Source organism: Ascidiella aspersa, chromosome 6 (assembly GCF_963924565.1).
Source record: "Ascidiella aspersa chromosome 6, kaAscAspe10.2, whole genome shotgun sequence".
Taxonomy (NCBI): Eukaryota; Metazoa; Chordata; class Ascidiacea; order Phlebobranchia; family Ascidiidae; genus Ascidiella; species Ascidiella aspersa.
The window spans coordinates 5,682,471-5,699,858 of NC_139452.1; the positions used below are offsets into that span (position 1 = coordinate 5,682,471).

A 17,388-nucleotide genomic window follows, 5' to 3' on the forward strand; every position below is an offset into this window, starting at 1 on the left:
AAAAAACCTGCTGGCAAAGTGTCAGTCAGACAGAGAAACTGTATCACGAGTCAATTTAGGGCCTTTTTCAATATTATGCTTTTGCTCACAGGTTAAACAAAGTATATCAAAAGGCTGTTTTTAGAGAGACGGTAAATTCGAATTGATTGTGAATGCTAAAACCAACTTGCCAATTATATTATATGCTACGTATTACACTTAGGCCCACTTGGATTAGGCCAACCATAAAAAACGACTGTGTCAGGCAGCCAGTCGATGAGTCAACATTTAAATTTTACTGCATTTCCAAATTTTCGCGCCATTTTTTATGACATAGGGTAAACGAAGTTTCACTTATCATTAACTGATATCATAAAAATTATAGGCTAACATTGGCTTTCCAAAGCCTTGGCTGGCATATTGTAAGAACTTGCGGCTCATAGGCTATACTCCCCGACACAATTTATTTACCGCAAAGAGAGACTGACGGTACGCATGACTGACCAACTGACCGCGAGTAACCCCGGAATTTTTAGGGCATGGCTGATTTGCGACGTGAAACGTAGTAGTCGATTAAATGACCTTGCCATGACGTGATGCCGGTACCATGTTTGAAATTAGATTAGCGCAACGAACTGTTGGTGATAATATAATCAAGTCATCGTCAGCTGACGCCAGCTTATTGGATAGCAAGACGCTTTGAAGTAGATTGTCCGTTGAAGGTCAGTTTAAGTCGCACTACTCGTTGCTATAGCTTATGGAACGAAACAGCCAACGCGTATTGGGCGATTGGAGTCGTAAAAGTCAGTATTTACTGTCTTTTCTGGTTAAGTCAATAGCGAGGCATGGTAAGGTTTATACTACCAGGTGTTCTGAAAATTGTCAGTCATGTGCTTTCGTTAGGGACACGTGAAAGTCTAGGGTAGGAATTTTTTATTGGGGTCTGGCGTCTGGGGGTTAATACAGTTCATATTACTCGTAAAGCGAAACTAAGTCCCATTTGTCTTTATAAATCGAATATAAGGTTAGGTTAAATCTTCAAACATATTAGATTTGACAGCTCAGGTCTAGAATCGTACCACATTTTCGTCCGGGGGTTTAAATTGCTAACATTATGTCGTTTAGGGTACTAGTTTGGGTTCTAGTGGGTCAAGTGTTATTACTATATATATTTTGAATATTTATTTTTTCCTTGCAATTTTCATATTTGACAACTCGTTTTGTTACTGTAGGAAAGAAAGAGGATTCTAGACCAGCTCCTATTTGCCTTTACCTTTCATTATATATACTTGGCTTATGTACTACGTAGAACAAACAACAATGTTTCAGATAGTACAGTTAACTGAAATTTACATTTATTTTGACTGGTTTGTCTTACATTGGCTGTATTTACCACTTATAGATTAACTTACCAACCAGAATGAGAAGATATTCTGTAGAAAGTTTGGAGCTAACAGAGATGACAAGTTTAGGCAGCCAAGAAGGTGATTTTGTTTAGTGTGGTCAGGAGTTTTATTAATTTAGTTTGTTCTGAGTATTCTTTTTGGGAAAATAGCAATTGCAAAGGGATTTAATGGCGTATTTTTCTTCTTTGGCAGTCTCCCATATCTCTCAAAGGTTCATATTACATAAAATTTAAATTCGGTTGAAAATATTTAAATCAAAGAAAACCGGCAAAGCATTTGGAAGAATATATTTGGAGATAAAATCCTTGAGAACTTGGACTTATATTCCCACTTTCGGTATGCAAACAAATCAAGATACGTTGTTTCCGAATGCAGTCATGCGCAATAATGATGACAGTAATAGCGACGAAGGAAGCAATGGTGGGGTAGATGGAAGCCAACAAGGTGGGGTTTGTTGTAGAGATAGACCAATATTATCCGCTGATATTTTTCTTCTACAAATATATTGGTTCATTACATTTTGGTTGATATTTCAGCCGATATTTTCCTACGAAATTATGATTTACTTTTTACTTAAAGTCAAATAAATTGCTTTTTTACTTAAAGTCAAATAAAAAATTTGCATTTTTAGGGGGCAATATTTTTTGGCAAACATTTTTGGTTTAGCATCATGCAAAGCTAATATGCAAAATGTAGGTAGAAAAATTGAAATGTTATTTTGATATCCTTTTAATTAATGTAAACTTTGACTCTACTAAAGGTTTATAAAAAAATCTGTATCGATATCTATGTTCGGTTGGTAAAAATATAAAAAATCTTTTATCAGTAGCTGTCTGAAAAAGTGATATCAGTCGATCTCTAGTTTGTTGTATACAGTATTTTTTTCCTAATATATTGGTTTTGGTAGACCTTTATTTGCTATTCACCCGAAATTTCTATAATTGAGTTAAACCACCTAACAGCCCCGCATGGAAACTATGGCGGATCTCAACGAGACTTGTGAAAAAATCTGTGTGAGGGGATACACCAAACATCAAAAGTGCAACCCGCTAGTGTAACATATAGTAAATCAGGCTGCATATTTAATTTTTTTTGGCTTTAGGCTGAGTTTCCTTATTACCTGTCCAGTTTAGTGTACTTTCTAATAATGATTAGGTTCGTACTAATGCTAATTGTCACCAAACAATAGGGAATTGTAATTTTAATTGGTTCATGTGCACACCTTATTACCTCAATGGCAAAAACTAATGTTATGCCATAAAACACCACATGGAAAACACTTATTTGTTGATTTAGTTGTTCTTGCTTCATGGACCATTTTGGGCATGCTATTAGTGAAATTATAACAAGTGCCTTGTTTTTGTTAGTTTTTTAGTTTGGGGACAATACTATTGCCAATATTACTCTCATAACGATATATTATGATTTATAAATTTAGACCAATATTTTTGCAAAAAAATTACTATATAATTACTAATTGGTAATATATATATATATTTTTTTGTAAAAACAAACACATGTTTTTGATTTTTGAAGTACTGAGCTTGTCATTTTTTCTTCATTTCATGACTGACTGGTTTAACATAAGTTTTTCTTGTGTGTTCTGCATCTTGTAAGTTCATATGCAAAAAAAGAGAACTCTAACTTTGTATAATTAAATAGCCTGATAAAATACTCCGAAATTGCATTTTATGTTCATAAATATGTAGTTATTACTGTAATGTGTGTATATAAAATTGGGTATAGATTTTGGATATTGGTTGAAAATAGCATAAAAAATCGATTATCGCTATCTGTCCAAAAAGTGATATCAGTCGACATTAGTTTTTAGTCTCACCAATAAGCATTAAATGACTAACAGTGGATTTAGTTGTGGTCTAAGTATTGTTTTAAAGACTTGTCATTGTGTTGGCTTTGGCCAATATGTTTTTGGCCATGCTGGTTCCACTATGAATAGTTTACTGATTTACTCCCACATAAAGACATTCATTATATTTTTATTGATAGTCCTAACTACTATTTCTTAATAATATAGCTAAATGTTTTGATTTTGGAATACAAATTGCCCTGTGTTTCAAATTCAGAACATCGTGCTTGAAGTTTTACAAAAATGTGTGTGTTTTGGTCAACTGAATAATGTATTTGTTTGTTGGTGTTTGATTGTCAAGTATTAGGGTTTACCTATGTTAGTACCAGACCCTTCCGGTAATAACTTAAGTAAATATACAGCAAAATATTTAATTACTAAAAAGGTAAATCCCCAATTTAAGGTCCTGGCTGAATGCTTACATTTGTGGATTTTATGAAGTGTAAATTTTGTCTCGGTAGATCAGAAGACATCCATATAAGATTTATATTTCGTAGGCATTTTGATTTTCTTTTGGGAAGAATGTTTTGTTCAGTGTAAAACTACAGTTGATATATAGATCAAATGCCTTTTAGAAGTGTTTGCACATTTTTTTTAATTTGTCACTCAAAAATGTTTAAAAAACCCATGGAGACAACAAATAACATGCATTCTGTATAGCAGGTTTCAATCATACCGTATTTTAGGTCAGTTTTGGATTCTGAAATTAAAACTAAATATTCAATTTTATAAAATGGTTTTATTATCATTTTATATAGGTGATTTAAAAAAAAAAATTTAAGTTATTTTTTGTTCTTTGGTAAATTATAACCTTGAGGCATAAAATGTTATGACAGCTGATTTGAACTTGACTTTAACAAACCCCTTAGTTGGTATTGTAACTTCTGACTAATAATATTGAAAAGAATTTAGTTAAATTTGTTATCAAATGCTCGAGTGTAATGCTGCTATTTTGGCGTTTTAAAATTTAAAACTTTGCAAAAAATCGGTAATCCGGTATCCTTTGTTTGGATGCAGCGCTTGTTGTTTGCTACAGCTGCAATGTAAAAAAAGGACCTCGTAGCTCCCACCTATGCCCCATAGATTGGCCCTTAAAGCACAAGAGGCAAATAGCAAGGTTGCATTGCAACAGAGCCGGCCAAAGTTCACCTAGATTCGCAGCTTGGCAGCAACAACACGCTCTAAATCACGCGCCCGCCGCCGAGATTTGGCCACTTTTCCTGGCCGCTTTCCAAACCAGGCCGGCTCCTGTTTTTCGGCCTTCTTTTTGCTCTAATTTTGGCATCCGTGTCGCTTATTGCGGAGCTAAAACGTCGACTGTGGTTACTTCTAAAAAAGCCCAAATGTAAATTGGCCTCGGGGGTTAAAACTACGGCGAAAAAACACGGCCCAAAACGAGGGCCTGGGCCCATTTAAGTGGCCAAACGCAGCTCTTCTTTTGACGCCTGAAAGGCTAGCCTTGCCACACTGCATCCAGGCCGGTGACGAAACAAGGTGACAGCGGTTCGTTCAGCGGTTCGTTCAGCGGTTAATTTCAAGTTAGCCAAGTCGCGTTTTTTCGTTCATACCTGTCGATACTCGTGTTGGCGAAAGTTCCTTCGCAATTGAGCTAAGAGTTGTTCTCGCTCAGATTTAGAATATCCGTCGAGTTCTGCAGCCTTACCTGGTTATTTGCTGTCGGTACAACTAGCAGTTGGACTCTTCAACCAAGGTTAGCATTACTAGCGCGACTGTGCTGGTTTTGGAATTTGTGTGTTTTTGCGGTAAGGAAATAAACCTTTTCAAGCGCGAAAGTTTTGTCTCGCTTATTGCTCGCAGTTGACGCGACCAGTACAGCAGCCAGACAGTTGTTGTTGCTTCGCCAAGCCTTAAAACTGCCTTTTGCTAGAAAATGCCTCGTCTCAGCGATTTCTCAGGAGTCTGTTGTTGTCCAGGTTGTTACCTCCCGGTTTTAAAGCAGTATTTATTGTTTTTAAAACATAGTATACATCGGCTGATTTTCGTGTGGCAGGTTAATATAAAATTTAAATTTAATTTTCTATCTTAGTATTGAGATTAGGATTGTTTCGAGTTCGATCTAATAAGTGCTGCTTCCTGAAGAAGTCCTCCTTGCCTCGTTAAGTGCGAATTATAGTGACAAACCCTTTTTTGTCGTGTGCTTAATTTGAAAACCAACAGCTTTGTATAATCTTGACGTTATTGGTGAATCCGATCCAAATATTACCTAATGTTTTACCGTTAAATCGCGATTATCGACAAACCAAGCGAACTGTTTAAATACAATTATGCGCGATCAACTATTTCGAAAGCACTCTGAGGTCCCGGAACCTACCAGCGATATGCCTTAGCGCTCGGCAATTGCAGGCTTAGGTGCTTCAACGTTGCCTAATCACCGCATACCGATCTAATCTGGCTGCGGTCGTGGTTTGCAGGCAACAGACCTCCGCTTATTCCGTCGCTGCCGGCGTGCCGAGCCTTAACCGAATCGCTCCATCTACGTTTTTACCGGCTTTTAGCCATTCTTTGCTCTTTGTTCTTTGGTCTATGTTTAGCGTGGGTGCTGAGTCGCTGTATTGTAACTTGCGGATTGCAACTGGACTGGCAGCTACTACTAGTGCATATTTGAAGGCTTTTGCGTGCTTTTCTAAGGTATTTTTAGACATTTTTGTCCGAAAAAATAGTATTTGACGCCATTTCTGTTACAAGTTGCGTTTTTTAATTGACTTTATATATTCTTCTTGAATATCTTGCTTATATCTGAACAATCTGTTTTAATTGTTGCCTAATCCCAACGAATTTTTGACAACAGAATGTTTGCAATACAAATGATCTTGCTTTAGTTAGAAAACTTTAATTTTCTAGTGTTAGCAGTTAACACATCAGCGCCACACAAGTAATTTGCACATTCAGTCGAATTTACTGAGGAAATAGCAATATACGAATAATCCGAGTGCTAATTTTGTCGTTGATTCTCGCTTCCCTAATGTTTTTAATGTTCTCAGCGGGTGTTTCTATCAAAACCTTTTAGTATTTTATCGGTTCAAATTTTCAGCTATCTCGGGAACTTCCAAGCGAACCTAAATGTGTCGTCGTGGTAAAATTAGAACGCTCAGGGCAATCGGATAACCACGATAAAACACAATTCTCACCTAAAAGCTTCCTTATATTTGTTCATCCTGTAGTTTGAGATCAACAGTCAAACTTGAAAGCAAACCTCATTGCACTTGCACGAAAGGAAATCACGGAACTTTATTGATTGTTTAGTTTTTGATTTTCGGTCGGGTAGAATGTCCAAAGCCCCATTAAAGGAACGTTTCGCAATGTTTTTAACAGTTCTCAAAACATTTTTGTCGGAAAAAGGTGTTTTGTTGGCTTGAAATGTGTTAACTTCGTATCACTATTTACATAAAGGTCCGTATTTTATGATTTAAAATAAAGGTGAATATTTTCCGTTGCATGAAATTCCCAGCTGGTCACTATAGGTTCGTAATATTAAGGTAACGCATTTATTGCACGACTTGGCCGGTTGTGGTCCTGTAGGAAACACTGCCTTCAACGTTTGGAATTCAGTTATATGACCGCGCTTCTGGTTTCGGTACTTTCTTGAAATATAGTTTTAATGCAGTAGCCCCAGTTTCCAGGAAATGCACAATATTCCGATACATTCGCTTTCTTTTATCCTAGCAGTGCACCATCGTTACGAATTTCCTAAAGAAAAAAGTGGACCTGCTTCCAAAGTGGCCATGTTTACTTGTCAGCTACAATGTGGGTCACTGTACTCAAGAGACTGGGTCACCAATTTTGGGTCGTTTCTAAGAGGCCAGGAATAACTGCTCTAGCACAAAACGCTTTTGGAATGTTAGGACCGTGGTTACGGATTGTGAACCTGTTTACGTTACAATTCGTCTAGCTAGCGTGTTTTATTTTTAAAGCACAGTACTATCCCTGCTCAAGTACCAGAAAATTTGCCTGCGTAAAGGTTGGCTGTGCTCTGGTACAGGAGTTAAAAGGTCTTGCGAGCCAACAGAAACATCTCGAGGAGAGCTTTTTCTTTTTTTGATACAAGCAAGTTCATGTTTCCGATAGTGATGTTCGATAATATCGGATCGGAACCAATACCCGATGCCAAGTGCTACTGTACTAGTATCGTTGCCGAACCAGTGAAACACAAATCTGCCGATTAATAATGATAAATTAGTTAAAAATGTAGTTTTGTTTGTGGCTCTCTAGAATTTTCGCAGTAATTTGAAACCACTTGGTAAAAAACTTCGGTAAAAGTTCGCTGCTTAACAAAAAGATTAATAAAAATGCGAGTAAAAAAATGTAAAAAAGGACCTAACTGTTTAAAAATTGTAAAATTTGTTAAAAATGGTATAAATTTTGTTTGTGGCCCACAAAAATTTTTTTCGTAAGCGTGGGTCGGTCGGTAAAACAGGTTGATAACAGTGGGCTGCCAAAAAAAAGAATTGATGCGAGATGTAAAAAAAGGTTGAGAAGCACCAAACTAAAATGATCGCGGCTCTTAGCATGGACCCCCCCCCTACACGAATTTCCAGTGCCTTTAACGCCGGTGTTCCGCCGCTACTGTCAACGACATTTCGACGCTATATTTTGTCGCACTCGTGACGCAATATTTTGTTGACAGCCAGAAGGACACGCCTCCCTTAGCGCGCCTCCTCTCGACCAATCAGAACAGGGCGTCGCGTTTAGACAATCAACTATGCTTCCTGATACGGTCGCTAGTAAGGTGACGACGTGTCATTAATTGCTTTAGCAAGCGACCTATTCTGCTGAATATTATCGCCTGTAAAGTGCGTTCAGTGACACTCATATCACTTTTACTTTTAGTACAACATTTGTCTTGAGCCATTTTGTGTCAATTCATTTAATGAAAGATGTCCGATACTTGGCATATTTATCCGATGCCGATGCTCGATATATTAAACCAGGGGTCTTAAACTGGGGTCCATGGACCCCTTGGAGGTCCGTGAACTAGTTTTAGGGCAACACCTAATTGAAATATTAGTGTATATTTTAGAAGTAAATCAATTTATCAAAGAGAACAATTTAATTAAAAATAGGACGGTTTTACACTGACTATAATAAGACTCCATTTCACTTTTACGTTTTTGGACCGAAATCAGTAGATTTAAGTCTAAATGTATTCTGACATAAATTTATGACGTCATTTTTACAATTTTTTGGCCTAGCGTGGTCCGCGCGAGCTCCAAAAAAATGTTGGGGGTCCGTTGTAAAAAAAGTTTAAGAACCCCTCTATTAAACACTAAGTATCTCGATCCAATACAAATGACATCACAACTATGCTGAAAAAATAAAACAGATTAGTTTAATATAAAAAGGATCATTTTTCTCAGTCTATTAGGTCAAAATGTTGGGTAGGTATATGAAATTTAATTACCGTCAGTTGTTAATCTAGTATTTTTTTGATAAATATACCTTTTAAGGTAGCAATTGCTGCATTGGATGACAAATCATGGTAAAAATCTCTATATTAAATCATGGCAAAAATCTCTATATTAAATCATGGCAAAAATCTCTATATTAAATCATGGCAAAAATCTCTATATTAAAGCATGGCAAAAATCTCTATATTAAAGCATGGCAAAAATCCCTATATTAAAGCATGGCAAAAATCCCTATATATATTACGGACGAGTGCCGATACTTACACTTGGCATCGGGTATCAATAATCCGATATTATCGGACATCATTAGCCTTAGTTGTTACCTGGATGATTGTTCACACAAAGCCCCAATGCCGGTTTGCAAAGCAACCTGGTGCGACTATATACGTTTCGCGTTGCACACACATCTCCTTCCGTATATTTCTCCAAATGTTTTATTGTGCCTCATTGACACGCTTCGTCGGCAAATCACAACACGTCCGGTAAAGTAACGTTACCGCAAAGTAACGTTTCACGGCGTTTTCCTGAACCAATACAAGCACAGCTGGCAACAATGTTAACTGTAGCGGAAGTCCACCATAGCTTCTTTGCACGCGCCACATTGCTTTTGTTTTGTGTACATTTTACGCGCGACGGAATAGAACAGTATCGGACGCCCGATATTTCTCGGATACTTATAGTGGTGGGATCGGTCCTCATCCGATACCAAATTGATTTGGGAATTTCTTTCATGTTTTTGTGGGCAAACCGAAGCATTTAATCGCAAAATGTAAATTTTCTAAAACATTTTAAATTTGCAATCCTAGGCAACTAAGCTTCTTAACGCCGAAACAATTTTTTTGATTTAAAAAAGTTGTCAACGTAATCTATGCGTCTTTCAATTTTCTTTATTTGATCACATGAGTGACGTCATTCGTTATCGGAACAATATGTCTAAAACATTACCAATATGGCAAGCAAATTGTTTTATAAAATAATACGATAAAAATTAAGTTAAATAACCAAATTTTACGACAAAATGCTTAATGAAAACACCTTATTTTTAGTCAGTTGTTTAAAAGACTTGAGTCAAGTCAAGTCAATTTGCCCAAAAGACTTAAGTCAAGTCATTGAAAAACAGTGACCCAAGTGCGCTTAAGTCAAGTCATTACAACACTGGTATTTACCAGCGACGAGGAAATCTCTTATTTTGATATCGCAGTGCCACAACATGTCTTAGTAGGTCAGCCGTTGGGAACAATGGCTTTTCCACCGATCAGCCAATCTGTCGTTTTATAAGCTTGAATGCGTGGCAGCTTTATTGGTTCAATGCATGGCGGATGGATTTAATGTGCTAAAATGCTGGCGTTGTTGTTATTTTAAATAGAACGAACTGTGTTCTGGTGATATTTTTGCAAATCCTGAAGTGGCCCATTCCATTACAAATGTGTACGTGTACATATAGCTCCGGTTGTATTTGTTTTAAATAGGAAGCATGCTTAATAGCGAAACTGCCTTTTAAATTTCCTTTCCAAAGTTTAAATATATAACGTTTTGAGATAATTGTTTGTCGAATGGTGTACAATGGTATGCCAGCCTTGCCGTTTTGTAAGGATAAGCAGAGATTTTTTGAATCAACTTTTGTGGAAAGTGCGCCGTTATTTTTTCAAGTATGCCACGAATTAAGTTTGAGAACCACTGCCTTGACTTGGCATTAGGGATTAAGGCACTTTTCATACTCCTTGTGTACATTTTCTTCGCGTGTTCGTTTTTCTGGAATAGACACGCGCCACCAACCACAACACATTTCACAATGAAACAATTAATCGTAACAAAACCGCAAAAATATCATGCTCTATTGTTTCCGCCTTCGCGGTCCGACACACACACACACACACACACACACACACACACACACACACACACACACACACACACACATATAGTCACGTGACTTCCACATTTCGACACGTGGTTTTACGCAAGGCGCAGCCAATGAAAAACGATCGTCATTTCACGGCAAGGAAATAGCCAAAGCGAAAGCGAAGCATTTTCCGCGTACCTCGGATTCTAACGTAATGGAGGCTTTGTGGGTGATCTGTACTTATGGTAGGCGGTTTCCAAAAGATCCAGTGGGCGTTTTGTTTCTTCTACTTTACCGAGTAACCTTGTTTGTCATCTAAAATAAATGTTATACATACAAATTTAAAACCCGATTCATTCTGAGCATTTATTTCGTATAACAAACACCAAAACATAGCGTTAGGAGTTTTGCAAATCTTAATAATCGATAAAAATAACCTAACTTAACTGAACAGCATTCTTTAAAAGCACTTAAATTTCAGTCAAGTTTTTCTCGTAAATTCTATTAAAGCACTTGAATTTCAGTCAAGTTTTTCTCATATGAAAAGATATTTGTTTAATCGAATGAAGTCGTTTTACCCGAAAAACTTAAGTCAAATCTTTCACAAACTAGTGAATTAAAAGTCAAGTCATTGACTTTATTTCCGCACTGTGAAATCCACCGACAGCGTTGTTCGTAATTCTATGACCGCCAAGCCAGTGAAAAGTAATCCCAGGTTGTGAAGGGAAGGGCTCAAGCCGCGAATCTTTACAAAATTAAAATCGTTGCCAAACGGAATCCCGACGCTTTATCAGCGCTTTCAATGAACGCGAATTGTCTCCGCTCAATAGTTTTTAACGATCGGAATCTGCGGGCGTTTTTCTCCTACGCTGATTCAGCCAAGCGACTCGAAGCGCTCGCGCCACCACCGACCTGAGGTAACCCCGCCCGCTCGCGACCGCTAGTAACCCCGCCGCTGCTCCATTCATCGCTTTTCGCGCCCGCGTTCAAATCGTCCAAACGAACGACTTTGTGTTATGAAGGACGTTTGCTACTCGCCCGAGTGTTTGCTGTTGTGCACTTGACAGTGTTTTTTTTTAAGCGTCACTTAAAGTTACTATTTCGACCAGGTTGATCAAGCAAGCAATTTACAAAACCTGGTATCGATCTATTTAATTCCTCATGTTGTAATGCCCCTTTTTTGGATTTTATTCAGCTAATTATTTATTACCAATACACGAAATATCTTTTTTAGACTGGAAATTGGAATCGAATGAGATTACTTACCTAACCTATATTCGACGATTTTAACCAGTTTGCTGTATTAATACGGAGAAGGGTTGTAAAATCGTTTAATAAGACCAGATAGATTTTATATTATCCCGTTAAATGTAATGTCAAGACGTTTTAAGGCCCGAATTATGTATTTTGTTTAAATTGCTGTTGTTGTACGCATTTTTTGTCCCGAAAACTTTTTCCACACTTCACTTAGTTGTTTTTGGCTGCAAATTGTCGTTGAATGGCTTGAGGTTGAATGGGGTCACGTGCGTTGTGAACCCGTGACCCTGGGTTAAATCAGGTGACTTGACCTTCTGGCTAAGCTGCCTTCAGAATGAGATAACAAAACCTGCGGTTTAAGCTTGTGATTAAAGTTGTTATGTTACCTGATGAATTTGTGTAGATGCCTAGTAGTGTGCTTTGCAATAGCATTTTTAGAATTCTTAAATCGTATGTATTTGCACAAGCTACCCTAGATAAAATTAGCCAATGCTGTTTTCCTTATGCATGTACGGCACAAATGTATTTTTCTGTATCTTTCGAAAATAGATCGATTAAAACGCTGACATAGTGGCCTTGCTTACGTGGCTGTTTATTTTGTTGAGTCGCTGCAACAAATCGAGCTGTACGTTACAATTTCCTATTACGCAAAAAAACAGTAAATTGCTTTGTTTTACGATTTAATTGCAACCAATTTCATCTGCAAATCTGTAATAAAAACGCAAAGGTTTTCCTTACATTTTTTGTTAAAAAACAATTTCCACTCTGTATATTGCTTCGAAAGAGCTCTTGTTGTTTTGAATATAATTACCACCCGCTAAAGGTGTCACCGCCGGCGAACGTAATTATTGGCTACCTGTGTGCAAATTAATGTCTCACGGCGTTTCTATCTACTTGTGACAGTGCCATTAAGTGCGACTAATAAAAGTCAAACTCGGCGGATGAAATCAAGTTGTTATGTAATAGATCACGGTGGTCCACGACTGTCAACATCTGGGGCCAAAAATAAGCTATACCTGTAAACTAACATGGTAAAATGTGTTTAAAAAATTCGTTGAGTTTGTTGAGATTTACATCCCAGCTTTAACCTTCATATGACACGCAAATAAAAAAATGATTATTTAAAAAATAAGAAAAGTATTTTGGGTCACAGAAATTGAAATTACTGACAATAGCTGTATTAAGTATTCGCGCTATAGATTCTTAAACACTATGTTGCTTTGTATGATTTTTAATGAAAATAGATTTCTATGAGGCGAATAGGTAATATTCGATAAAATCAACATTTCGCAATTTACAGACGTTTTAGCGATACCTCATGCCATAAACGGTAAGTTATTTTTGGTGTCTTGTCACGTGATTTGAGTCTCTAAATAGAAAAATATGCAAAAGTTGAACGATTTCGTCACGCAGTGGTGTGATTATGACACAGGGTTAACTCTATCGTCGACTTCCCCGTTAATTTCAACTAAGCGACGCCGGTAGCCCAAGCAAAAGCCGTCAATTCGCCAAAAGAGCATTGTTTTGTGTGCAATCAATAACCAGGTGGGGGAGGGGCTTGTATAACGCACACAAAAACGAAACACCTCTCATTCGGTTCGTGGAACCTTGCTTACTGACATAGTTTTTTTTGAGCGAGCTAGTTTTATCGTAGTATTGTTTCCAAAGTGTTCATCAGCTGTTTTTGAATATCGCCCGAGGATATTGGATATAACCTTTGGGAATACTTTCAGTAATTGTTCAGTCGTCAATCAAGGTTTGTTTTTAAGCGCACAGCTCGAAGTTCAACTGAGTGCTTTCTCCGCCCGCTCATTTCAAAATATATACGTGGATTGATAAACGCCTTGTCCGCTACGATAACGCGTACAACTTTTAATCTCACATTGAGATTGCCTGATCGATTTTAAAGCACAATAGGGCACCATATGACGGCTTTGACCGATGAGGAATTGTTGTTGGTGTTAGTTTATTGTGAAAATTTCACACTATGTAAAACTTAACCGAGATTTTTGTTTAATCCAATACTTTATACAAGTTAACTGATTCAAAATGTAGGAAGCTTTTTTTAAGGCACATGGTGGAAACTGATATGTCCCAAGTTAAAATTTAACGTTAATAGCAGAGAATATTTTACCCACGTGATGGTTAGGTATAAGTCACCAAAACGTAAAAAGGTGTTTTAAAGAAATGAAACGGCCTCTCAAATTTCTCCATCGTTCTTATAAAATATGACTTACTTCGGTGACTGCAAAAAAATATTTAGCAGTTACATACTTAAATGTAAGACCTAAAATTTTCGCATAAAAAGCAACGTTCGCCAAAAAATCCGCAAATTTTCGTTGACCACCGCTTGACACGTGTTCTTCCTACCCGAACAATGCCCAATAAACCTCAACGGATGTTGGAAGATTGATAGTTTCCTTGAATATTACGTGCTTCTTTATATTACCTGGCGAATGATTCTTAGACAGTACCCTATTACGCGCCTAAGGGGAGACGATTTTCTTATTTCTGAAAGATTCGCACAACTGAACCACCTTGGTCAGTGCTTTGCTTTCTATTGGATTCGTGGTTTACAAAAATAAACCTAACAGTGGCATAATTTGTAAGCGCGATAATCCTGACGATATTATTACTAAAAATCGAGGCACTATCCATGAAAGTTGCATTAACCAGGTGCTGACTTTGGCATTGTTGGCCCAAGCCCTTGACTCAAGTACTTATATTGTGCAATATTGTGCATTGTGCTTGTGTCAACTCTCAGTCCTTGACTAAAATATTGGAGTCCGCCGGTCTTGACCTGTAGGTTGAGCAAAATCCGACGTTAAAGTCTTTGACTCCTGTATATAAAAAAAAAACGGTGCAAATCCTCGATTGTCACAAATTGTTTACTCAAGTTTTTGAAACTGATGCTGGTTTAAAGTGTTTAATCTATTTCCTCGTCTTGGTTGAATGAAAACATTGCAATCTTACTCTCAGACAACCAAAAGTGTTTTTTAAGTTAAAAACTTACTCAAACACAATCATATTGGAAATGTGATGTGTAGGGCCGACAGTCTATAAAAATATGGCTTAATTTCGTACCTAAAAAAAAAACGAAAAAAGATGTAGCCGTTGAGTCATCAAAGCCAAACTATAAGAAGCTTTGCATGCATGTCTCCATTTCTATAATGTTTTTTTTTATTTTCTACAACGGCTTTATTAACTAGGCTAAACTACACTTCAAAACAGCTTACATGACAGCATAATAACGTATGTTAAATTACCAACGCCTAACTATCATTTTCCAACGAAAACAGAAAAACGAGATCACTTTTTATCCTCCTCCTCTTGCTCTTTCATCCAGCACTCCTCCGGAACCACTCGGAGCACGTTAAGAAGCGGATCGCGAGCGGCGAGAGGACAGAGGCGATGAAGAAGATCAACAACATCATCAAGGAGCCGGAGCAGCTGGACGACGGAATCTCGAATGCGAGGAAGTACGCCGCCGTTGGAGTCCTTTTCCTCATTAACCTCCTCAACTACATGGATCGCTTCACGATCGCAGGTCAGTGATGGATGTTTTTATTCCGGGGTCTCTGGATTTGTTTATCGAAAATATAGGACTTCTTTAACGTATTTTTTGTGCGAGGCCTGCTTGAGAATTGAGCTCAATTTAATACCAATCACTACCTTATGTTGATGTCATAATCAAAATCTGATGTGTACAAAGTGGTTTGCTTAAGTTTTTATTCGACAAATGTATTGGGTACCTTCACAAAACCGCGTTTTTTTATAGCTATTTTCACTCCCTGCATATTTTGCAAAGCTGTTTTTGTAACGTTTCTACAGCTTCTTTGAAAATGTATGGACGCGATTTGGTTCGTCTATAGTTGTGTCACCTCTTTGGTATTTTGGGAATGTAACAATTTTAACCCTCTTTGAAAATGTTTTCTAACTTGTGGGTCCGACAAGGTTTTCAACCCTTGCTAAAAATTTATGGCGGTTTCGACGATCCGTGACGATTATAAGTTGTTTTCTATCAATCTTAGCGTAACCCTTTAAGTTCACAAAAATAATTTTTGACTAAAACAAAACAACCTGCTCGGCTGAAAACAAAACCATTACAATTACTTGTAGCCCTTTTCGACTTGATATCGATTAAAGAATATCCTTTGATTTATAAACCATGGTTGGATCCATATAAACAATTAAATAGCTGAATTTTTAATACTATATACTTTGGAGCATAATGGTTGATAGGTTGTAGTAAGATTTAGTAAGAGTATCAAAGCCCAAACAGAAGTAGGTGGAATTTTGAATATTTTAAATTATTCTTTATGTTGAAAATAAAAACAAAATATACGAAACGTTAAAAATAATACCTACTTCTATCTCGGCTTTGCTATTTATGTGTAATTACTATATAATGTAAATAACTGTCCATAGCGTCAGTGTCTTTATTCACTATGAGAAAAGCGAACAAGATTCTTCTCTAAGTGTCCAAACCATTTGTTGCCTATTCTTGTATGGACTGATATTTTATCCTATTACGTCAAACCGTGATTACCTGTAGAGAAAAAGTAAATTCGTTGCTATTTTCGGCTTGAAAAACCCCTTGGTCTGTGCGCCACTCGAAAATATAGACCAAGCGTGCCGTGTATGAAAAATCCAATATTTCCTGTTTTCTGTTTGAAAACCTCCGAGTCAAAAGCCCCCATTCTTGATATGTTTAGCCGTATTTCGCCTGTTCACCTGATAAGAACGGCCGGCCGTCTTTTATAACTTGTTTTAGATTTAATCAATCGCCGTTCTTCGTAACTTAACGATAAGCCGTTCAAACTTGACCATGACCTTGTTATGTTGACTGACCATGTGGCAATACTGGTTATGGATCTGTTGCTAGTGACATGTATTAACTCACCATACTTGGCTGGACAATTATAAACTGATAGGGTAAACTGGCTATTGGGTATCTAGGTGTCGCTACAGGAGAAGTTTGGATTAAAAAACATTGTACTTATTGCGCTGGTTGAATCCTTTAAAAACAGTCGTGAAGGAGTCCATTATAATAATACTAAGATGTATTCCGAACCCTAACGTTTGCCGGGGAGCACAACTAGCCGGGACAACTAGCCGGGCCCTTAACTTAAAAAAGTGCTCTACTTTACCCTGCAAATACATAACACCGTTTGCATGAGTCCCATTCTAGACTAGGCTTAACTCGTGCTTGTCGTTGGCCGTTGGTCAAGGTTATCAGGCCATATTTAAATCGACCTGCTTATGAATCAGCAAAAGCAGTTGCTTAGCGATATGTGGTGTGTGGTGTATGTGCTCAGTGCGTAACACAACCTACTGGCTACCGGCAAACCCGGATGTCGAACGCTTAACTTAGCGACCCGGTCATTCATAAGCTCTACTCTTCTGGTGTGCTTTTGCCAGAGTGACCCAGAGTAACCCGCCTCGCGTGCCCGGGTTACTCTGTGTCGTCGTCCGATCGTCTATTTCCTTGTACTATATCTGCGACGTGGAATTTGCAGTCGATAAAGAGGCCAATGCTAGCTATGTGGTTAAATACCCTTTTTAACGTTCAATCGTGCTTTTACAATAAGCGAAACAAACTAGAATAGA

At 37.5% G+C, this 17,388-nt stretch overlaps 1 protein-coding gene across 4 annotated transcripts in view; it reads left to right on the plus strand.

Annotated features, from left to right (window-relative positions):
• The window catches only part of LOC146139341 (protein spinster homolog 1-like), a 57,706-nt gene that overhangs the window by 1,254 nt on the left and 39,064 nt on the right, over positions 1-17,388 (plus strand). For 2 of the 4 annotated variants that reach the window (XM_083391128.1, XM_083391132.1), the window contains exons 1-2: positions 1,585-1,829; positions 15,125-15,325. In XM_083391128.1, the coding sequence (XP_083247254.1) occupies positions 1,724-1,829; positions 15,125-15,325 (307 nt within the window). In that variant the 5' untranslated portion in view covers positions 1,585-1,723. Of the gene's footprint in view, positions 1-1,584; positions 1,830-4,877; positions 4,964-15,124; positions 15,326-17,388 lie in introns of those variants that run through there. The other 2 variants (XM_083391130.1, XM_083391129.1) reach the window with 2 other exon arrangements.